Source organism: Salminus brasiliensis, chromosome 6 (assembly GCF_030463535.1).
Source record: "Salminus brasiliensis chromosome 6, fSalBra1.hap2, whole genome shotgun sequence".
In the NCBI taxonomy this organism is placed as follows: domain Eukaryota; kingdom Metazoa; phylum Chordata; class Actinopteri; order Characiformes; family Bryconidae; genus Salminus; species Salminus brasiliensis.
The window spans coordinates 39411823-39436236 of record NC_132883.1 but is presented as its reverse complement, the minus strand read 5'-3'; the positions used below and the strand labels follow the sequence as shown (position 1 = coordinate 39436236).

At 42.4% G+C, this 24414-nt stretch overlaps 2 protein-coding genes across 3 annotated transcripts in view; both read right to left on the bottom strand.

Annotated features, from left to right (window-relative positions):
• Positions 1-19945, bottom strand: part of ntrk2a (neurotrophic tyrosine kinase, receptor, type 2a) — a 61575-nt gene extending 41630 nt beyond the window's left edge. Inside the window, exons 1-12 of one of the 2 annotated variants that reach the window (XM_072682359.1) lie at positions 19229-19945; positions 15214-15288; positions 15061-15132; positions 13606-13674; positions 12909-13054; positions 11105-11244; positions 10226-10358; positions 9144-9443; positions 7885-7914; positions 7745-7756; positions 7593-7630; positions 5903-6002 (exon numbers count right to left, since the gene is read on the bottom strand). In XM_072682359.1, the coding sequence (XP_072538460.1) occupies positions 5903-6002; positions 7593-7630; positions 7745-7756; positions 7885-7914; positions 9144-9443; positions 10226-10358; positions 11105-11244; positions 12909-13054; positions 13606-13674; positions 15061-15132; positions 15214-15288; positions 19229-19440 (1327 nt within the window). In that variant the 5' untranslated portion in view covers positions 19441-19945. The remainder of the gene's footprint in view (positions 1-5902; positions 6003-7592; positions 7631-7744; positions 7757-7884; positions 7915-9143; positions 9444-10225; positions 10359-11104; positions 11245-12908; positions 13055-13605; positions 13675-15060; positions 15133-15213; positions 15289-19228) is intronic. The other variant, XM_072682360.1, reaches the window with a different exon arrangement.
• A 1554-nt stretch (positions 19946-21499) lies between these two features.
• rmi1 (RMI1, RecQ mediated genome instability 1, homolog (S. cerevisiae)) lies at positions 21500-24106 on the bottom strand. Its single transcript, XM_072681085.1, has one exon. The coding sequence runs from the start codon at positions 24104-24106 to the stop codon at positions 22286-22288; it is 1821 nt and encodes a 606-aa protein (XP_072537186.1). The 3' UTR covers positions 21500-22285.
• Positions 24107-24414: the final 308 nt, after the last annotated feature.

Genomic DNA, 24414 nt, shown 5'->3' with positions numbered 1-24414 from the left:
CTGTATAAAATACATTCAGTATGACTTCTGTATGTAATCAGTATGAATTAGTTCAGAACCTAATCAGTATGAATTCATGGTCAGAATTAAGTGAACTTAGTATGAGTTGAGTATGTATGTATTTAGTATGAATTGCTTATATGAGTTATTATAAACATATAACATTAATTTAGTGGAAATTCAATATGTATTCAGTATCAATTCAAAATGAATTAATATCTTAATATCAAACTGTTAATATCTTAGAAATATTAAATAAGCATTTAAAAATACCCTTTTTGATATTTATGATGAAGTTTATGATATTTATGCTAGATCATATGTATAAGCTACACTGTTGGAGCATTATAAATATATTGCCAGGCGTAATGTAATACGTAGCACAAAAATTACATGAACATTAACGCTTATCTGTGCTAGTGTATATGAATATGGGGGTCTTGGTGGGTAATACCGAACACACTGAACAAAGAGCAATTGTGAGAACCTGGAAAAATATACTGATCTGAAAAGCAGAGTCTTCAAGGTCGAGATGATGTTAAAGTATTTTAAAAACAGCCAGCTCTGCTCGTCTGATTTTCCCACTGCTAACGATGCGAATGATGATATTTCAGAGCCTCCAGGCGCACATGAACTCTGGCACTTTCACATGCGATACCCCAGCGAGCATCAGCAAGTGTAAAACGCTCTTCGTTACACACCAGTTACCATCAGTGACCTCTGAAGCGCTCAGCGTGGGAGGCCTGCGGTGCGGCTTAATTCTACCCTTATGGCACTGTGATAAGAACAACAGGTCTCACTGCAGTGGTCAGTGTCATACAGATCAGTGGTGCTTGTAGCCATCATTTATAACAGTGTCTGACGCCAGTTACACACGATTGGGTGCTTTTTCGACTAAATCATTTAAACCTCAAGAGCCTCTTAAATGTGGGGATGTGTTTGTTTGAGGAATCCGGTTCTCAGTCTCTCAGATAACTTATTTGGAACATCTCTAAAACCACAATGAAGCTGTGCCACTTTGAGTGGTCACTGCAGTTGGTTTTGGCTATGTAACATACTTTGGTACAATTGTATAGTCCATAAAGTACAGCTACATTAGCTTGCAGTTTCAGTGCAAAACCTCTGACTGAGAAAACCTTTGACACCATATGTCTTGGGCATTGTCATGGTGTATTACAATCTATTACAACTGACCAGTAACTTTACTGACCATGACTGTATGGAAGCACCTTCCTGCCAGGTAGAGGGAACAAATATCCTGTTTCTGTAAACAGTAGGTTGTAATTTTGACTTTGTGTCTGAATATGTTAAACTAGTCTCACTAAATGTCAAAAATTTGAACTGAACATAATTAATAAATAAATAATACAATATTGTCTCACAAGGTTTGTCTAAGTATTTTGAAATAATCTTTAAATGTTAACTCAGTATTTAAAAAAATACTCTTCTGGCATAGCATATTCTGGCATAGTAATGCATTTTCAGAACAGATTTTGTAGTTATTTCAATTTTATTTAAAAATTTTTACATGTTTTAATGTTTTAAAATGGTAACCTAGTATCGTAAAATCAAGACTTAATTTCTGAACATTTTTAATTAATTGTCCCAGAAGGACTGACTCAGTATTATGAAGTACTGAGTTTTTAAATATATTTTTTAAGTTCACTTTCTATCTTAAAATGGCTTAAAATTAATTTCCTAACCAGGTCTGACTATGGTTAGGTTTTTTTTTTATTCTATTTAGAGTAGTACTTAGAGTTCTCTAAATGTTATTATCTCCGAATCCAAATGAAATCTAATCGAATCTAATTTATTTATATAGCGTCTTTTACATCTGACAAAAGCAGTTTTACATCGATAATTTACAGCAGTAATGGGACAAGAGATCAATAAATCAACAAAAGATACACATAAAAACTACCCCGGTGAGCAACTCATATAAGGGGACAGTGGGAAGAAAAAACACCCTCTGGAGCTGGAGGAAGAAACCTTGGGAGGAACCAAGACTAACAAATGAGAGACCCATCCTCCTCTGATCTAAACTTCTTATGAATAACTGACAAAAAGGTCACCGTACCACTGCAGAAGACTGTTCATATAATAAAATTATTATAATCATGCTGGTGAGAATAATGACAGTAAAGATGATGGTTTAGGTGGTAAAAATAATGATAATAATAGCAAATAGTTGCTAACTTCAAATAGTAAGTCTTGTCTTCTGATAATTATACTTAGTATGGTTTGACTCCGTAATGTAATACTGTGTGTAAATAAGTAACTTGTGTACTACTGTAATACTGTGTGTCCTAACAGTGTACTAATGAGTAAAACTAAGTTTGTTTTTTTTTTAAAGTATGTAGTACACAATATAAATAAAAGCATCAGACTTTAGTATACTCATATCTCCACAAAGCATCCTTAAAACTGGTTGATTTTAGAGTGTGGTCACCATGATCCCAGAATACAATGCAAAATGAAAAAACACCTGGAAAAAGGGCAGATACCGATGCAAGTGCAGCAGAACTTGCAGTGATGTATGTTGGCATAGCAACACTTCATCACTTCCTGTTAGTAAAAAGCTGTATGTTATTATTTTGTGTGCTAATCTGCAATGCTAACTCTAATTATTTAGATAAGTGTATAGTATATACCTTATAGTGTTAGTGCGTAGAACGCAATTGGGACACAGCCTAATTGTCTCAAACATGTATATTAATAAGGCATTTTTTAAATAGACTATGTTGGAATAAATAATTTAATATTTTAATATTTTTCTTTTTATTCTAAAAAAAATTATTACTTCATTTCATGAAAATCAATAACTTTTTGTAATAGTCATTACTTCGACATAATGAGCCACGGTTTTGATAGTAAGTCATTGTTCCAAATTACAAAGTCAAAATCCCCAGTGATTAAGTCAGCATTTTGAGACATCGCTGCCTAACAGGACTAAACTGTACACTGCTCTGCATAACAGTGTCAAATGGTATAAATGAGAGTACTGATATGCTTAATACACTGTAACTGCAATAACTGTAAATGGACCAGTCGCCTTACACTACTTTGTTACAGAAACAGAGGAAATACATGACAGTAAGACGTTGCATTGTTGCTTTCTCTTGACTGACTGATTACACTGTGCAGAATTGTGCAAATTCAACTGTGTACTGAACTATTCGGCTAGATTAGTCCCGGCCACTGGATCTGAGTGGAGAGAGGAAGAAAAGGGGGAAGAGAAGAGGAAGTGGTTTTAGCGCAGTGGCCTGAGTGCTGAGCCAGTGCAGAGCAGATACTTCTGACCTTGACAAGCTCCATTGATTTTTAGGCCAAAAAAAAACTGAGAAAACTGATACCTGCCTCTGAATCATTGATAAGCACAAGGTTGCTGACTCTGACTCTCTCTCTCTGTATTTTTCGCTTTCTCTATATCTCTCTCTCTCTGTCAGAGCTGCAGACACCCACACTTCCTGAACTCCAGAGCTACGGTTTCACCCCTGCACTTTCCTCACTTCCACTCTCTTGCCTGAAGAGCCTGCTTTTCTCTGCACTGTGTGTGAGAGAATGTGTGTGTGTGTGTGTATATGTTTGAGTCACAGCATGTAGAAAAGCTTAGCTAAAGAGCATCAGCCTAAAGGTCGAAGACAATAAGTAAACACACACACACACACACATATATGTGTATATATTTAAAGGCACATGCATTCCAGCCTTGTTGAAAAATATGAACACACACGCACAGACACACGCACGCACATATACTCCCACACTAACGCATAACACACACAGAGTAGAAACCAGACCACAGTGTGAAAACGAGCCCCTCAGGACATCGAACCCGGCACTTCCGTACAGAAAAACCACAAGAAACAATCACAGACGCTCATTTATAAACTAACCCCCCACTTACACTTACACTTAAACAAACGCACCCCCTCCACACACACACACACACACACAGGAAGAATGGATTTCCAGATCCCCTTGAATCACTCACTAAGGTGTTTGCACACGTTTCCAAAAGTCTTTGTCAAACCATCACCAACAAAACTCTTAAGATCAGATCTCCAGCATTAACCGCTCCAACATCCCCCCAGCGCTCACCCTTTACACTCAGCTACAGAGATCCTCCCCACCATCTCCAGCATTAACCGCTCCAACATCCCCCCAGCGCTCACCCTTTACACTCAGCTACAGAGATCCTCCCCACCATCTCCAGCATTAACCGCTCCAACATCCCCCCAGCGCTCACCCTTTACACTCAGCTACAGAGATCCTCCCCACCATCTCCAGCATTAACCGCTCCAACATCCCCCCAGCGCTCACCCTTTACACTCAGCTACAGAGAACCTCCCCACCATCTCCAGCATTAACCGCTCCAACATCCCCCCCAGCGCTCACCCTTTACACTCAGCTACAGAGAGAAACAGATCCAGCAAACAGCAACTAGGACTAAAAGCAGCAGTTATTTGCATGTTAGCCGCTAAACCTAACCTAATCTAAAATGCCCCTTAAAATTAAAGTGGAAGCTCAGTAAAAAAATCAAAGCTGAAATGTTTTCATTTTCCCATCAATCCAATTGTAATCTATCATAATAGACAGATTTTGGTCTCTGAAGGTTTGCTTCTTTAATTTTAAACTTATGTAGATAACAAGCAATGGAGGTGTATTTTCAAGTAAACATGGTATATTGGGACTCTCTGACTTGGCACCAAAGTGGTGGAACAAACTTCCCCCGGGTGTCTAAACGGCAGAGTCGCTTGCTCTGAGTTGTCTCCAAACTCAGACTGAAGACCCACCTCTTTTAGCCGAAGTGAAGTGCAGAGTAATGTGGTCTCCATACTGACTTTTGTGTTCAGTAGTATCTAAGCTTAGAGATATTATTTGGATCCTAGTCGATACAAACTAGCTATGGCTGTTTTCTGAGTAAACAGAGATGCAGTAAGTCGCTCTGGGTGAGAGAGTCTACTAAACGCCTTCAATGTAAATGTAATGTACAGTAAATGAGCTAACTGAGGCGATGAGCATTCTGGATAACTCACCTTCAACAGTAATCACAAAACAATCTCAGAAAAAGATGATAATACCGTTTCTTGACTGATTTGTGTAGTCTTTGTTTTTTTATTATTTCATTTAGAGCTAGTGGAGAAGAAATGGTTGTGCTAAAACATGGCTAACATTAGCATTTCCTTAGTTTTGGGTCTTAAGAGTGGGCCGCCTCATTGTTTTGGGAATTCCTGTTTAAGACATAAATCTGATTGGTGCTGCACTGTAAAGAAAGCCTGATATTCTTGATTATATGGTTTTGAACATTGTACGACAAAAAGCCCTTTTCATAGAGTACTTAAATGCGTATTTTCAGGCTTACCAGCTCACCCTGGGTTAAGGGAAAGGGTGCGATTGTTGAGGCCCACTGTTGCACAATACTAATTGGTGTGGTATAAGCTTTAGTACATTCGCTTTAGCCTCATAGCTCTGGTGCAAATCTAAAGAAGAAGCAAACTCCAGAAACTTAACATGTCTTGGCTGATCGACTTCATCTGAGGTAAAATGAGCTTTTCTTTTCTTTTACTTCACTTTCACTTCAAGTCTCCCAATGTTAATATTAATGTTAGCTCAGTAAAAGTACACAGCCAACAAACAAGCAGAAGAAAAGCTTTAAATCCAGACACAAAGCTCTCTGAGACAGGCTGGTTAAAGAAGAATGGTCGAGTGTTAAGCGATTAGTGAAGCACAGAGAACAAGATGAGAAACAGCCTCCCTTTGCAAGCCCCCCCCCTCCTCACTGACGCTTTACTGGGGCTTTCATTACCCACTTCCAGCTTCCACCACAATGTCTCTCAGCAGAGCCGGGGCCCTTAACAAGGGTCTGGCAGAGAGGAGAGCCCGGCTGAGAGGTGCTTACCTTTAATTCCAAACTTTGAATTGCGGCCAAACTTCAGGACGATCAGCATCAGCACAAAGCCGACGAATGTGACGGCGGCGATTCCCACGACCACGTACATCTACGGAGGGGGACAGAGGGTGTTTACGCGGCATTCCCACACTCCCACTCACTCACACACACACACACTGACTGTTCTGATGAAGATGGGCTTAATGAGCAGTGTTTGTAAAAGGGTCCACATCACGGAAAAATGCACATTCCTCGTTTTTTTTAAAGGTTCTCTAGAGTGAAAAACGAGAGCTCGGAAACAGGTCAATTCCAAAACCCCAAAACTGTTATGTAACAGGCTTGCCTCGTTATATTAATGCCCCCAAAATTGACATAAACCCAACCAACTAGCGAAGGGTTTTCGAGAATCACAGTGTAACAGTGACATAATTCAGCCAATCAGAGCAGAGCTCAAAATCAAACGAATCTCTGTGTGTTTCAAATTCAGATAAAATAACAGGGTGGTAAACAGGCTTGTTAAACTGAATCTGAGCATTTGTTTTTCAAATCAAAGTCTCATACAGGATCAGTCAAAAGTTTGGACACACCTGGTTGAATGTGTGCTGATCATTGTCTTGAAAGCATTTAATCCAAATGCTAGGGTGATCATAATTTTTTTTTTTTTTTTTTTAAACACTGTGGACACTGGGGACACACGGGTATCCACCGCAGTTAGGATGTTGTGGCTGGATATGATTTGGTCATATAGGCTAATAAGGCTATTTATTGGTTTTGCTAAATGAATAAATGTATTAATGTACATTAACATACTGTAGCTACATGTTTTAAGAAGTATTTCCACCCTCACACATACACTTTGCCATGGTCCTACAATTTAGGCCTAATTGACCCCCCCCCCCCCCAGCCACGACAAACTAAATACAGTGGATACCCTTGCGTCCCCAGTGTCCCCTTTTGTGAAAACAAAAATATGGTCTCTCTAGCATGATGATCAGCACACGTTTAACCAGGTGTGTCCAGACGTTTGACTGGTGCTGTACTAACTATTTAAACATCAAGTAACAACTTATAATACTGAATAAACACATTCTATGATCCCTTTAATAAATGAACAAACGTTTGATGTAGTATGTAAACAATGTTACAAAAGGCACAGGTAACCATCCAGTCGATACCGTGGTAACATGGAAGCAAAGTAGCAAAAACAGCTTGTTTTGGGTTCCCTGAGTCTTTGTGATATCACCTAAATCAATGCCTTTTTATACATCCACCTATTCAGCCTACAGCAGTTTTAGCCCCACCCACTAACACTGACATTATAAGGAGGGTTTCAGCCAGGTTGCTTTTTGAACGAGGCAAATGAGAGGGCAAATTCATGAACTGGCTTATGACATTCTGCTTTCGGTTGCATGAAGAAGCATGTCTGTAATAGAGATGTGCGAGTGTGAGGAACATTTTAAAGGTCTAAAGGTAAAAGTTCTTTACTAATTTAAAGGTTCTTCGCACTCACATCATCTCTACCACACACTTGCTTCTAAAAGGAACCTAAGGTGGCTCCAAGAACCATTTGAAGCACCTTTGTTTCTAAGAGTGTTTGGACAAAAGTGTCCTTGAGAACAAAAGAATACACACTCGAACTCTCTCAAAAACACATACACACACACACACACACACAGACAATCTGAAACGTCTCACTCACAGCAACTCGATCCTCAGGTGGTACAACAGGTGTGTCATCTGAAAAACAAAGAATGTGTGAGTGTTTAGGAAAAGAGAGAGAGAGAGAGAGAGAGAGCAAGAGAAGACTGTGAGAGTGTGTGCATGTGTGTAGGTGTGAGATTTAATGCATACCTGTGGTAGGGTCTTGAATGAGGGCAGTAATCCAAAAGAAAAAACAGAAGAGGAAGTTAATACTGATGCCTCTACAGTACTCTGTCTACTTAAAATAGGCTATGTTTATAATATTACTGTCTCTGAAAACAATCACTTACCGTAGTACAGCGGATCCGTAGCTGTTGAACCTGTGTTTGTTTGATACAGGCATGAAAAGGAACAAATAAACAAGAAAGGAGATTTTTGTTTATATATAGGATTGTGTTCTCCACTGGAACTCTGTTAGTTAAGCATGCATGACTTTTAGCCAGGTATTTACAATCATCCTAGAGACTAGCGTGGCACCAGTGTAGGTAGGATGTGAGTAATCATCTTTACAAGCTGGTTAACTTTTATCAGTTTGACCAGAGTGTCTTTTTAAATGGGTTTGGCAAAAAATCAAACCCCACTGACCCCAGATGTAGTTGATCGGCCAAGACAGTTTTAAAATCTGAACTACTGCAGTTTAAAATGGGAGATACAAGGCTGATGTTGCTAACATGACTAAAGCCCTATTCAGAGAGGATTATGGACTCATGGGAAGGTGGGCTAATTTAATTACTACTAGAATTTCTCAGCGATTTTAGTCCTCCCTGAATTAAATAAAATATAACATTGGGCTACATATACATTGAGTCGTTCAAGTCTGTGGCAAACTGTGACGCTGCTGGCAGCTTTAGGTTGGCATGTCATTCTGTAGCGTAGCCTATAGCCTACATATGTGTTATAAAAGTGTAGCTGCTAAAATTTCATTATTACTACAAGTGGGTTATAAGGTTGGTTATCGTCACTTTTTTGGAGGTGGGGGCAGTGCGTAAATCGGGAAGCCACTCCCGTCTCAGTCATTTATGCTGAGATTTCGCAACCCATGTGAATCGGACATCGAATTTCACCGATGTACTATAGTAACATTATATTACTCCACCTCCTCATGTAAAACTAATCCTGTCCGAACAGGGCTTTAGACTTGTCACCAATTGCATCCCTGTAAACGGCTCTTAACTAAGTGGGTAAGTGGGTGAAGCCTTCTCCTCACAGTGAGGATAAAGGATGGGGAGAAACACCTGTGAATGTTTTCAGATCTGAAGTGAGAGTGAAGCTTGATTTTCTTCTCTTATACCAAGATCAAGGTACTGTTTATCTGATGGGGCTGTTTGGGTGGAGTTTTTGGGTTTGTAGTGTTTTTTCCCCCCACACATGTTCCTTTGACGTTCCTTGACCTTCTTAATGGCTTGTTTGATTAATAATGAAAAAAATAAAGGGAGGCCTGTGACTCTTGCACAACACTGTACATTGCAAACAGATCAAACAACACTAAACTGGGTTTCAGAGATGGTTTGCAAGGTAAGCTTTCTTGTAGATGTAGATGTGAACTCACCGCTCCAGGGGTCGTGCATGAAGTGGGCAAATATGGACTTGCTGTCGGTTCCGTAATCGTTCACAGCCTGCAGTGTGTACTCGCCGTTGTTGATGTGTGTAGGGCTGTCCAGCTGCAGGCAGCCATGGTACTCATGCTCGGAGTAGTCGTGGATACGGGTGTTGATGAACCTCCCCTCCTTCACGGGCTCGCCGCGGAACAACCAGCTCAGTTTCGGCTGTGGGTTGCCAGAAACGCTGAAAGGGATGCACCAGTGGTGGTCTGAAATGCCGTCCATTAGCTTGCTGATGGTCGGGGGGACTGGTGGTGAGCCCCAACATGAATAGGAGGAGGAACAGGAACAGAGTGTGTTATTTAATATGCTGCCGAATGCACTGGAATGCCAAGTAGGAGATATGATTAGGCTTCATACACTGGGCTGCAACTAACAATTTCACTCTTACAAATAGAGATGCCACCAATGGCTCTTGCAATAGAAGATGCATCTTAGGTTCCATAAAGAACCATGTCTGTGATAGAGATGTAAGTTTCTTTAGTTCTTAATGGAATCAAATGTACCTCTTACATGGCATCACTCAAAGAACCATTTCAAAGACCTGTATTATTAAGACTGTACAAGAGAAAGCCTTTAAAACACGACTACTTCAGGAGAACATGGTGTTGTTGATACTGGACAGCAGCTCTTCACCCCCAGACTCTGCTAGTTATGTGAATATGGGTTGCTGTGTGAACCAGACCTTAAGACCACAGCTTTTCCTGTGCCAGTGTTTGCAGAAAGGGAACTTTAACTCAAGGAAACAAAGGTCAAGGAGCAAAGAGAAAGGTTGCACTAGGCTAAAAGCTACCACTAGCCTATCCTCTAGCTTTCATCATCTCTTCTCTTCAGTGTCTGCTAAAGAGATCTATCTCTGGTGAACCCAAATGTAGTCATACACAATTTAGAAGGGAAAGCACTGGTTTATGTTTTTACCGGTAAGACAAACCCGGACGGGCAAGGCTAAAAGCTAACCGCCAACAATCTCTACAGCTTGCTAATGCACATTGCTCTGAGAGGACACAATGAGAGGACGGTAACCACTCACAGTGTACGTCGAGCTGAAGAGTGGCTTCATTCTCTCCTGCTGTGTTCTCAGCGCTACAGCTGATTTTATACTCGTTGTCCAGCGGAGAGAGATGGAAGATACTGAGCACAGAGGACTGTCCTGAGGTCACAATCTGAGATAGACATAGGAATAGATATGTAAGTATATATTCACACACAAATATATATATATATATATGTGTGTGTGTGTGTGTGTGCGCGTGTTAATATGGCAGGCTGCAAATTCAATTTTTCTGGACAGAAAAGCATACAAATGCTACAAATGTAATTGTGTAATGCCGGATAATTAAATCAAGCTTTTTGTCAATAGATAAATACATAGTAATACACTATATGGACAAAAGTATTGGGACATCTACTCATGCACAGTTTCGTCTAAAATCAAGAGTTTTATTATAAAGTTATTATATATATTATAGAGTTTGTCCTGCTTTTTTTGGAGTAACTGTCTCCACTGTCCAAGAAAGGCTTTCTACTAGATTTTGGAGCACTGCTGTGAGGATTTGTGAAGTCAAGTTGAAGTTCTGACCATATTCTGAATATCCTCAGTGCTTAAATAACATTGCAACCACACATTTCATTACAAAGACTGTAATTAGCCATGTGGAGTGCACTAAAAAAATGAAATGACTAAAAATCATCACAGAATTTGGATTGCAGTTTTGAAGTCTGTGCCACTGGTGTTATATTTATATTGTGTATCATGAAAATGACTTTAAATATTATGAATTTTTTTATTAGCATTTAATATTACTGCAATAATATTCCCATCAGTAAAACAGAACCTAAAGCTTTCATCTTTGAGATACAGAGGAGAAAATCAAGTTCTACTCTCACTTCATGTTTGTGCTTTGTTTACCTTACGCTTGGACGTAAGCTGGGAGATGTCGTTCCATCTGAGATCAGGCGTGGGTATTCCTGACGCTTTACAGGTTACTGTCAGATTTGAGCCCTCCAGAAAAGTCACATTTTGGGGGGTGAGAGTGACAGTGGGGACGACTGTAGACAGAAAGGTCTGAATTAAACCTAATTCACCACAGAGATGCATTAGGACCAGTTTGTGCCTTTGATATGGTATCCCATATGGTTGCCATGGTGTTGCTAAATGGTCATTATAGTACCTCAGGCGGTTGCTATGGTGTTGTTAAGTGTTTGCTATGGTAATGCTAAGTGGTCACTATGGTATCCCAGGTGGTTGCTGTGGATTTTCTATGTGGTCGCTTTGGTATTCCAGGTGGTTGGTATGGTGTTGATAAGTGGTTGCTAGGTGGTTGCAAAGATATCCTAGGTGGTTGATATGATGTTGCTACGTGGACGCTAGATGGGCATTACAGTGTGGTTACAGTGTGTACAAGGATGACTGCTATGGTATTTCAGGCAGTTGCCATGAAGTTGCTTAGTGGTTGCAAGAGTTGCGCTAAAGTGGTTGCTTGGCAGTTGCTAAAGGATAAAGGTGCACGTATTCGTCACTGTACAGTGTGGACTGTACAGCGAAATGTGTCCTCCACATTTAACTCATCTGGTAGTGAACACACACTCACACACACACACGTGTTAGGGGCAGTGAGTACACACACACACCCAGAGCGGTGGGCAGCCAACTCCAGCGCCCGGGGAGCAGAGAGGGTAAAGGGCCTTGCTCAACAGTGGCAGCTTGCCGAGCCCGGGAATCGAACCCACAACCCTGTTATCGATATCCCGGCGCTCTAACCGCTGAGCCACCACTGCCTATGGTAGCACAGGTGGTTGCTATGGTGTTTCAGGTGGTTGCTCAGATTTTGCTAAGTGGTTGCTGTAGTACCCCATGTGGTTGGTTGGGTGTTACTGGGTTGGGTTGCTTCAGGTCCTACTGTTCTGACTGCATAACATTTATCTTACTCAGATTGTATGCATGATGGTGGTGTTTTTTATATTATGTCAAATTTCCTAAAATAAAAAAAATGCTGTATATCAGCTTGCTTCCTGCATTACAATATATCTCAAATTATTGAACCGTCACTTCTGTATCGGGATATGTATCGCCTGGTTATGTGCTGTAAATCACATAAATCACAGTGTTAAAAGCACTTTAGCCAAGCTGCGAACCACAGTGAAAAAAATGGGGCAGCCGTTGGTCATTTTTCTTCCCAGATTGTGAAAAGTGGAAAACTGAGAGCATCTGGCCACAAGCCAGCAGATGCCCGTAGGAGAGCGTCATCGCTAAATGTTGCTTTGTCTATGTATTCTGGGGATCCCCTCTCACTCACTCTCTCTCTCTCTCTCCCTATGAACTCCTCACTCTTCACCTCTGGGCTTTGAAAATTCCTAAATAGGCAGGGCCAGTGGCAGAGTTTTGGATCAATAACATATCCCAGTTTTTGGCCACAGTGAGAGGATTGCAGCTGGATGAGGCCCAGCTAGCCTTTAGGAAGAGAAATGAACACTTGGTGGTCTGTCTGTCTGTCTGTCGTGTTGTCTTGTTAAAAGTAATATTCCACTCAAAAATGCAACCTAATAACTGAATGAATGAAAGTGGGTGCCAGCTATTTCATGCTTCATTCAAATGAGATCATACTAACAGATGCTAGCCAGCTTTGGGTCAGGTATTAGCAAGCATCTCCACCTTCTGTAACTCCACAGCTCAACTAAAACCTGGAAATTCTCTTAACTAAGTGGAAGCGTACCACAGCGGGACAGATTGAGACCGGAGAGGGTCCTCCTCTTCCCTCCTTCCTCCACACACAGCAGCTCAGCCTCGGTCTCCTCTCCTCTCCACTGCTTCATCCACATGTTCTCACAGGAGCACTGCAGAGGGTTACCCAAAAGCGTCCTGAAACACACACACACACACACATTATCTCAGCACAGCGAGGCATCTGTACGTGCAAAAGTATCTGGACACCTGCTTATCCAAAATGTTCCAATTGACAGTTAGTTCCTAGAAGGCCTTATACTCGTTGTTGGAACACTGCTGTGAGGAGCTGACTGCATACAGGCACAAGAGCATTCTCGAGATCAGATTCTGATGTTGGGTGTTTTTATTTCTCATACTGCCATAGTACAGCATTCAGCTGCTCCACAGCTCAATGGTGGGGAACTTTAAACTCCTCTTGTTGATGCATAGTGACTTTAAGCTGAGTGTGCGGCTGCCTAATTAGACAAGGCTTGTGATAAATCCCACTCTGGGAAACTGGCCCTTTGGGACATACCGAGTTTAGTTTTCCAAATTTCCCATTTAAAGGGAAATGTAGGCCAGAGCTAGGCCTAATCCCTGTCCAGGACAAAGTCCAATATAACAACAACAACTAACCTAAGCACCTGTATGCACTGTACTGTGAAATTTACATGAAACATGGCTTTAAAGACAGAGATTTTACTTACAGGTAGGAAATGTTCAGGTGGCGAAATACCTTCCAGGACAAGAACGACAGATTGTTGTCTTTCAGATTCCTGTACATGAAAGTTAGCCATTGTTATCAACACAACTTTGCAAAGTACTCTACTTCGGCACACAAATCAAGCTCGTCTAGACCTCTACTGCAAAATCCAAGCCATTTATACCTCTTATTCTGCAACACATGGCTAGAGACAGAACTGTTACTAGGTTAATGACACAGAACTGCAAGAAAAACGTATGTGAACCTGTTGGAATTACACAGATTTCTGATGAAATCTTTATCTATCTATTTGTCACAATTATAGACAAACACAATCTAATACCTAATAACTAATAACACACAAACAGAGGTGCTGTACATGTCTTGTATTGAGCATATTGAGTAAACATCCACAGTGCAGGCATGAAAACGTAAGTAAATCCTAAATTTAATAATTTCTATTACAGTCTCTATAACACATCTGGCTGTATCAAGGCATACATCGCACTAAGCAGTCTTTCTTAAGAAGAACATAACTGTGAAAAACAGACATTCAATGTCATCTCGTTTATTGATATCAATTTGCCAATTAGCTCTTGGAGAAATCATTAACATGAAGGTTCACTTACTTTTTCTAGCCTGCACTGTGGATGTCTATTCAATGTGCTCAATAAAAGACATAAACAGGACAATTGTTTGTGTGTTATTAGTTTTGTCAGATTGTGTTTGTCTATAATTGTGACTTAGATAATGACCAGACCACATTTTGATTAGTAATCAGTGTAGAAATCTCCTTTCATTCCAAAAGGTTCACTTACTTTTTTATGCATTGCACTTTAACTGTGTAGGATTGTTGTCTTTTTTTAAAGATAATGACAGTAAATAACCACTGTTCATTCTTTTTATTTTTTACCTATTAGCTATGTTTCTTGATTTCTTGTTGTGAAAAACACAAGATTTTAAATGAAATTATCTGAATATAATAATATAATAAACATAAATATAATATTATCATGTTCTCTCTCCAATTCCCAGCATGCATTGCCAAAATATGTCAATGAATCCCTGCTACGCTCAACCAGTCCTGCTAGCCTGCTAGTATAACCACTGACCTACAGGCTAATAAACCAAACCAACCAAGAAACCAATCTATTGCAAACAGTCCGCCTCCAAAACTCTACTCCAAAGCACTTGTAGATACACCTTCAAGATACATCATCAGAAGGGAGTTCTCCTTGTCTTTGAACCAGATAATCCTGATCTATAGTCTACTGTGGCACCACTGAAGCAGGCTAGTAGGCATCTATCCAACAGCTGCAATTATGGCTTTTTTTTATTTATTCCGGTCTACGTTCTTTAAATTACGCCTCCAATAATGTGTTGTTCTACATCTACTGCATCATTTGCTGTAACAAGGAAAAATAGAGGGTCCAAACTGAAGGTATAGCAAGGCACTCACAGATACTGCAGCTTGAGATTGTTCTGAAAGGCGTCCCGCGACACATATGTAAGTCTCGTGTTGGTCACTGTCCTGTTGGAGGAAAAAGGAACACAGACATGAGCTCCTGTTCTGTGTATCCTCAGAGATCTACTACTGTTGCAAGGTACTTACAGATTCCTGAGGTTGCGGTAGAAGGTCAGGTCTCTAACGTTGATAGAAGTGAAGCTGCTTTGATTAGCAATATATCTGTCAACAACACAACAACAGAGCATTACGATATCTCAAAAGCCAACACTGCTGTCATTTTCTATTGTAGCATTGCTGAATTCACCAGTTAGTAGCCTGTGTTAAATCACCTAGACAGTGTAAATCTACAGTGGGGTCCAAAAGTCTCAGACCAACTTGAAAAACTGGCATCTGGAAAGACCAACTGTCTGATTGTTGACTCCGTCATCAGGAGATGAGTCAGTTGGCTAGTGATGCCACAGCCATCCGTTGCCGTCCCAGAGAGAATAGCTCACTGGTTGGGCCCCACGTCTCCCCCTTCCACCCTCCCCCTATTTCTATGCACTGTGTTTTAGTAGCGCACCCTCTGGAATCCTCTAGGCGTCATTAACTTTTTTTTGAATCTGTAGCCCACTCGCCAAGCTAGTCTTTGCCTAGCTAGCTCGGCTTCCGATCCACAGAGCTGCTGCTGACTAGTTGCTGAGCTAACATTGCTTGCCGTGTTTGGACTCGTAGCTGGCTATCGAGGCTTAGATAAGTTAGCTGGCAGGCCAAACACCATAGCACAGACGGTCTTCCACCTAACCGAGGCTCAAAGAACAGACGTAAATGGTGTGTAAATGGTCTTAGGAGTGTTTTCAGCTGTTTCCAGGCACATCTAGTGGACTGATTCATCCAGCTTTTCTTGGTCTGCATTTCAATCAAACTCAGCACGTCCAGCAGTACTGAGTTAAAGGGGGGCATTCATTTTCAATGTAGCTTATACATGATTTATAAGGGTAAAGTAACAAATGATGTTCAGCTTAGAAGAAGAATGTTCAAATTTGGGGTCACAGTACAGCTTTATTAACCAACGGTGCATGATATCATAGCCTAGAACATAGCCTAGTTCATTGCATTTTGCTAGAAGATACAGAATTACTAATTATGCTCAATATAAAAAGGCAATGTAATAATAACAGTCATAAGGTCAACCTGAACTACGCAACTTTAACCTGCCTGGATAACTAAAATAATTGCCCTTAAAACTAAAAGTTCATTTGGATGGAATATATGACCATAACAAAGGGTGGAGTTTTGTCCCTTAAAGGCCCAAAGAGTGGCTCCCTTTTTCTCAAATACAGGCTTTAACAGAATAACCAAAAAATGCAACCACTCCCACTCATTATGCATTGGTCTATGGGAATGTGTACACACATCTAATCACGTCAAACTGTTATTTTGGTAGAATTATGAATTATGATTTGCCTTGGGGGTGGTTTGTCCCACCGAGTGGGCCCCTGTGCTTTAAAACATTTTTGATGAGTAGAAGTGAACTATTATAACCAGATTTCCTCCCTGTACCGACTGGCCTACGGGCAGGGAGAGTGCACACTTCTTTAGATTGCTTTTTTTGGAAGGAAAATGATCTTCCTCCGGACACGGTACCCTACAAGTGGAAACAACAGCCCATGTGGAAGCTCTCTGTACTCAGACTGCAGCAGCTGAGACGGTTTAACTCGATTAAGTGCAGCTCGTGGGCCGAATGCATGCAGGAGCCTGTAGTAACCGGCTGCACAGGGTTTGAGCAGCATGTGCACGATCTCGGCACTGTTTACAGGCCTGCTCCATGCACAGCAGTGTTTCCTAAAAGGTTTTCACACACACACACACACACACACACTTCAGAGTGAGCATCTGCATCTCAGTGACCCAACTGTACCGCACTGTTTTCAACTCTACGTACAGCAGACAAAGCACACAAAGAGGCATGCAGGCATGATGACTTTCAGTCACACTGACGCATTTGCAAAGGTGCGCACCTGGGTGGAGCAGAGCTGGATAAATGAATGGGCCGGGTTTCGTTCTCCTTCCCTGTTTCTTGACTAAACAGCACAGAATTCAGACTTTTCTCCAAGTAACGGCTTGCACTGAATGGACAAAAGTATTGGGATGCCTCCGAAATCAAGGGTATTAAAATAGAGCTTGTTCTGCTTTGTTGGAGTAACTGTCTCTACTGTCCAGGCAAGGCTTTCTACTAGTTTTTGGAGCGCTGCTGTGAGGATTTGATTGCATTCAGTGACAAGAGGATCAGTAAAGTCAGGATGTTGGATGATTACCACCCCACCTCATTCCCAACTTATCCCAAAAGTATTGGATGGAGCTCCAACCATCATTCCAGAGAACACAGTTCCACTGCTCCACAGCTCAATGCTGGAGGGCTTTAGATCCCTCTAGCCCACAGCTGGCATTAGGTTCATGTTTATCTGCTCCAGAGTCCTATTTTGTTGCCAATACTTCTCTACAGAGACTAGACAAGGTGTGTGTGCACTTGCACATCTGTGTCAGCAATGGGTGCAACTTCAAGTAGCTGAATGCATTCATTAGAAGAGGTTTCCACAAACATTTGGACATACTGACTTAATATCCCTGATAATTTAGCCTTATCTCAAAATAGTGTCTTAATAGTGTCTTAATATTAATATTATATAATGATATATCTTAGATTCCTGCCAATGTAGACCTATCTCTAAATGATGATATTTCATGACATATCTCGAAATAGTGACTTAATATCTCCTAATAATGCCTTAATATCTTGCATTCTTGCCCTAATATCTCTCAATATGTGGGCTTTATAAATTAATGACTTAATATCTCTAAATAATTACTTAATATCTTACATTCTTGCCCAAATGGTTCTCATTTTGTAGCCTTTTCTCAAAATGATGACTTAATATCTCTTGATAATGACTTCATATCTTATATTCCTGTCCTAATATCTCGAAAAATGTGGGCTTTGTAAAGTAATGACTTAGTACCTCTGAATAATGACTTCATATCTCGAAATAGTGACTTAATATCATAAAATAATGACTTAATACGTTATATGCTTGCCCTAATATCTCTCAAAATGTGGGATTTGTTAAGTAATGACTTCATATCTCTAAATAATATCTCTAAATAATATCGTTAAAAAATATCTCTAAATAATATCTTACATTCTTGCCCTAATATTTCCCATTTTGTAGCCTGTTTCTCAGAATAGTGACTTAATATCTCTGAATAATGACTTCATATCTTATATTCCTGTTCTAATATCTCTCAAAATGTGGGCTTTTTAAAGCAATGACTTACTATCTCTAAATAATAACTTAATGCCTTGATATCTTGCATTCTTGCCATAATATTTCTCATTTTGTAGCATTTTCTCAAAATAATGACTTAATATCTCTAAATAGTGACTTAATATCTCTAGATAATGCCTTAATATATTGCATTCTTGCCCTAATGACTTTATATCTTATATTCCTGTCCTAATATCTTTCGCAATGTCTGCTTTTTTTAAGTAATGACTTAATATCTCTAAACAATAACTTATTCTCTTACATTCTTGATGTAACATCTCTCACAATTTAGATGCTTCTCAACATAGTGACTTCATTTCTCTAAATAATGACGTAATATCTTAGACTTCTGTCTTAACGTTTCTCAAAATGTTTGACTTTTGAGAAACATCTATCAGATGTTCTCAGATGATGACTCACTTCTTAAAATAGTACAATTTGAGAGCTCGTTACTTCAACACTGCAGACTTTCGCGATCATAAGTGAGATCTGTGTGGAAACGTTATTTCAACGTTAATCGAACTTTCCAGAATATAGACTAAGTCCTTATTTCGGCGTGTTTTTTGATCATTTTTTACAGATTTACCTCACACACACACACACACACACACACACACACACACGGGGTGACTGGTGTTCCAGTAAGTAAGAGTTACTGGTTTCCATTCTGATGTTTTCAGTGGACAGAAACGTTTAGCTGCTCAGTGTCGCTCGCGCGCCTCCACACCTTCACAACATCTGCACACTTTACCTCAACTTTACTGAAACCACCAACAGCCTCTGAGACACAGTCTCGAGCTCACAGAGAGAGAGAGAGAGAGAGAGAGAGACGGACAGACCCCGCGCGCACTTACATGTCCGTTATGTTCTCCATCTCGGGCTCCGCGAGCACAGGGAACGCCATCAGGCTGCGCTCCGGGTCGGCGCACGACAGCCTGAAGCCCGTGCACGTGCACGCGGCGGGGCACGCGGCGCCTGGCCTCCAGAGCGCGACGAGCGCGGCGAGCACGCAGCAGAGCCCGCGGGCAGCCCAGCGCGAGCCCCGCCGCCGTGTCGCGTGCTGCATGTCCGCGCGCGCGCCTCCGGGAGAATATGGCAAGCGGGGTTTGTCCTCTCTCGCGGGGAAATGAAAACGGCGTCAGAACAAAACCTAAAAAAAAGTCCCTCTCGCGCGGTCGCTCTGCGGCTTGTTGCTGATTTGTTTTGCTTCTGAGAGCTCGTGGCCTGCAGCACGAGGCGCTGGGAAACGACTGGCTTAGTCCGTGTGAGGAGAGAACACACGAGCGTGTGCGTATGTATGTCTGTATGTGCGGTGTGAGTGTGACAGGGGGATGAATGAGCGTGTGTGTGTGTGTGTGTTTGGAAAAGGAGCGCGAGCGCAGCTGAGGGGAGGAGGAGGAGGAGGAGGAGGAGGACGACGACGAGCGCGCGTTATCGATCGTGGACGGCGCGCGCGTGACGCCACATGCTGCAGCGCTCCGGTTGAAGGCACGAGAGCGAGCCACTACCACTGTAGAGGCTGTCGGGGCTACACGCTCGAGGGACCGGGTGCGCAGTTAGCAAAAGGCACGCGCGTGCTGCGTTTATTTGACCACATCTCCGTGCGCGCTCGTGTGCGCAGTTAAGAACTCCGTGCGCGCACTGCTTTTCTTCTACCTTAACCGCGTGCACGCGTATGTGCACCTCGTGTTTATATGGACGCTTATATGGAAACTCATGCGTGGACGGTGAGGAGCGCGCGGGCACGAGCGCGCAGACGCACCGGTCCGCGACCTCCAGTCCCGGCGTGACGTGGCTTTGACGCACGAAGGGAGTGTAGAAATATAGGGGATTGAGGGGGGATGCCTATGACGAAAGCAGGTGTTTTGTAATGGGTTGCGGTGTAAACACACTCTTCCCGGTGATGACCATTCTCATAAGCACTTCAGGTCTATAGGAGACACGGTGCGATTAGAAAAGCCCACCCGGTTGATGCTGCTGGGCCAGAACCTGGCAGCACCCCCAGACGGGGGGACTGAGTGCATGGGCTGGGAATTGGCTGTTACTTTCAGCAGTTCAGACGTGCTTGGAGTGCAATGGAAAAGCCATTAACGAGCGGCATAGAGCGGTGCGAGCCTCTGCTGCCACCTGCTGGTTACTGTGGAATTATGCACTATTGACTGACCCCATTCAGTCCCAACAATGGAGATGTGGCACACCTCCACTTTTGCAGGTGGCTCCAGAGGTACCTACCCATGTCCAACTTGGAGGTCCATAACGTTTGATCCACCTAACTGAGATTAAAAGAATCAGTTTTCTGATGGTTAAACGAGCATCACGCTAAACTCTCTTCCTCTCTCACTTTTCCAAAAGGACAGTATTACCACTGCAATGCATTGGAAAACTAGTCCCATCCTGTTAAAGGGGAGTTTAATAGAAACATGTATGTAGAGAAATGTTTGTATAAGTCAGCAGTTAAGATGTAAACAACAAAACATTTCTTCAAAAATGCTACTGGAAGTTCCTGGAACACAAACTGGTTATGACTACGGTGCATAAAGCAGGCTTTAGGTCCGTGTGAGAGATTGGATTATGGGTGCCTGCTGTTTGAATAACTCACTATGGAAAACCTTTGTTAGAAAATGGGCTTCATCTTTAAACTGGATTTAGGGCTGTTTTGGCTGTTATGCTGGTTTCCTAAAGGAATTTAAGGTCAAATAGGTCAGATCTGCTGGGTGGGCATGTTTATGACAATGTTTTAGAGTCATTTGCGATATTTAATATCTCGTTATACTGGGTTCAAAATGGTGTCCTAAAGCAACACTGTGGAAAATGGGCATTTTGTGCTCCTACTTTGAGCCACCGCTAAAAGGAGCATTTTTACTGGACAAGCTGAGAGATACAGAACAGTCACTGTAAGTGACAGAAGTATGTGGACAGTAGGCGGTAGGGTAATATTACAGGATATTTCTCAACTATGACTGTGGTTACATTGTGTTACACAGTTATGTGCTGTACTATACTACACTACTCTCCCGATTACAGTTACGTGGATATGATGCTACATAGTGATGCTTTAAAATCAGCAAAGCAGAGGATCTCCAGAAACTAGGTTGGTCAATAAATTCAGAATGACACTGGTGGCATTATTATCAGTTTTTAACACATTTATTTAGGCAATATTCAACAAGTTAAAAAAAAAAAATAATAAAACTTTAACCTTAAATGTTTTAAGCTTACAGTCTCATTCCTGAAGCCTGATACACACTGATACAACTAATACACACGAAGAACATAAAAATAACTGAAAGCATTAACAAGGAGTATCGTTGGTCGGAATCTGGCTCCAGATGTTGACCTGTATATAACTACCCACAGCACTAGTAATGCTGCCGACACTATGAGGGTAAGGACTTGCAACACGCCTCCACCCATATATGCGAAGCTAGCCACTGCTCCTCTTTTCCAACTGCCGCCAATGTGGCAGTGCTGGCCAGCCCACACGCTTTGAAGAAAGCGGCAAGTTCCCAGCTTCACCACACCAGCTAACAAACGCCTGTGCTGGCCAACGTCGCTTAAGAGAGATGAGGGAAGAGGGGAGAGGGAGCACAGCCAATTGGGCTCTCTCGGACTCCAGTCGCCGATGGCAAAGCAGCATGGCTTGGGATTCATGGCTTGGGACATGCAACCCCCAGATGTTTCACAGTTCTGTGTCACCATTTAAAGCCACTTCAAACCACAGACCCTGACCAACTGCACCATGACTATATACACTGAAATGTACTGATAACCTTAATGTGGGCTAAGGCACCCTTAAATTCATATTGCTCTCAACGACACAAATGTGGCTCTAAGTGGAAGGTGTTTATGGAGCAGTGAGCATTATTTAACCTGCATAACAGTCACTAGTGCTCAGAATTCCAGATAAAATGCTACGTCCTTCTCTCCGTGACTCTCCTCTGAAGCTCACAGCACTCTCGGTCTGTCAGGGGATCAGTTTTCAGTACCACACTGTTTCCCGATGGCTCTAACCGAACGTTCATCACACAACACATATCCACCAGCTCCCTCTGACAGTTCTGTATTCCAGCTTCCACAACTCCACGTTTTGCTGGGTCCTTCCGAAGTGCTCTAGATTCTGCTGCTGAGAAGCCAATCAGTTTAGCTAGCAAAGCGTCAGACAGATCCACGTCCAGATATCCAGTGCCATCCGATATGGTAGCCCCGAGTTTCCATACCCCACCACTACAGCGCAGGTTTCCAACTAGAGTGACAATGAAGGCCTGCAGTCGCACCACTTGAACGGTAGAGGGAGGCCAAGGGTCATTTTGTAAAATGCACAGGTAGTTGAGGACTGACATGTTAGCATTACGGTTGCGTTTGTGGGCCGACAGCTGTGTTCCACTTTGTGTGCTAGTGAAGACAGGCTCATATCTGGGAATCTTTGGTTCTGGGGAGGTCAAGGAGTCATCTGAAGGACCTAGATCAGCCATTTCAGCTGAGGATCCCACACGGTTACTGTTGGACTCATTGACAGGTGCTCCTGAGGCAAAGCTAGAATGGCTTGATCCTCCATTTCGGGGCTGGCTGACTTGCCTGTCTGAGCTTGGGACAGGCTGCTGTCCTGTCCCACCATATTCGATACCCCGACTCCTAGGTAAGACCTCCAGATCTGCAGGTGTCATGATGCTGTCCAGTTCTTCCATTGGAATGTCATCAAAGTCCTCTTGGGCATTGCTGAAGTTCTCTGGAACCTCATCAAAGTTATCTGGAATGTCATCAAAGTCATCTGGTACATAGTCAAAGTTATCGGGAATGTCATCAAAGTCATCCGGTACATAGTCAAAGTTATCGGGAATATCCTGGAAGTCCTCATCTGGAGGATCGACTACATTCCGGCTACTAGAAGCAGGTGTTGCTTGATGGGAAGGCTCCAACCGATAGCTCTGAGACCGGTCATTTCTCACAGAAGCTTGCGACATCAGGGTGCCACCATTACTGTCATAACCACTGTCCGAAGTGGACCCTCCTAACTGAGGTTCCCTCAAAGCCTCCACGTTTGCAAGGAGCTCCTGATCATCTGGTTCTGCTCCTTGCTGATGGTCTTCCTCAGGCAATCCTAGGGTCCTGCAGAGCACCTTGGCCTGAGATTGTCTCTCCACCAGCTGCTCCACCTCTCCACCCAGAACTCTCACATTCTCCGCCTTTAGCAGCAGCACCCCAAGACGCACCACCACCGTCCCAATCAGCTGGAGCTTGGTGCCTGGAGGAAGACTGGTGTTAAGAGCTGGGATGGGTCGGTACTCCATGCCCTCCAGACTCTGCACCCCATCGGTAAGTTGTAGCATTAGCATGCGTGTAGGCTTGGCCTCCCATGGCTTCTGGGTGGCCTGCGTCACGGCAGTGACCTGCTCGTTGGTGCAGTCGGCACCACGCACGCGCTGCAGCTGAGAGTAGGCCGGTTGGCTGACATCCAGCAGGGAGTCCACCTGGAGGCAGTAGCATCCATTCAGTTCCATCTTCTGGGCCTCTGTAACGCCCGCAGGCAAGACAGGATGGGCGAGGTCACGAAGGTCAGTGAGCAGCCACTGGTCCAAGACCTGCTGGTTGAGTTGTGCTTGAGGCACTCCCACACCTCCCGCCTCCTCCTGCACCCAGTCCACACAAGCTTCCAGCCAAGTTTGAGGCACCTTGACCTGCCATGAGGAGTGCAGCCAAGCCTGGGTAACCTGGGCATTACCTGTCGCTGGCATCTTCTTGCTGCCCACCGGAACAGCTCTCAGTTCTACAAACAAACAGAAACACAGTGAATCAAAAATAAAATTCACGGTTAATTCACAAAATTAAATACAGTGGTAGCTAAATACTGGTCTGGCTGACCAATCTCGACCTAGCAGCGATACTGCTGTGCTTTGTCCAACAATGCCTGGACAACTGTCCATATACAGATGTATTGATATGTATGCATTAAATCTATTTAAAATATTTTCATACACATACACACATTTTAAACAGTCAGATTTGTAAAAGTTACAACATTAAATATAGAGTATAAATATCA

Bases quoted from the DNA above. Each gene is read 5' to 3' on its own strand.
- rmi1 (XM_072681085.1), bottom strand. From the start codon at position 24,106: ATGCCAGCGACAGGTAATGCCCAGGTTACCCAGGCTTGGCTGCACTCC.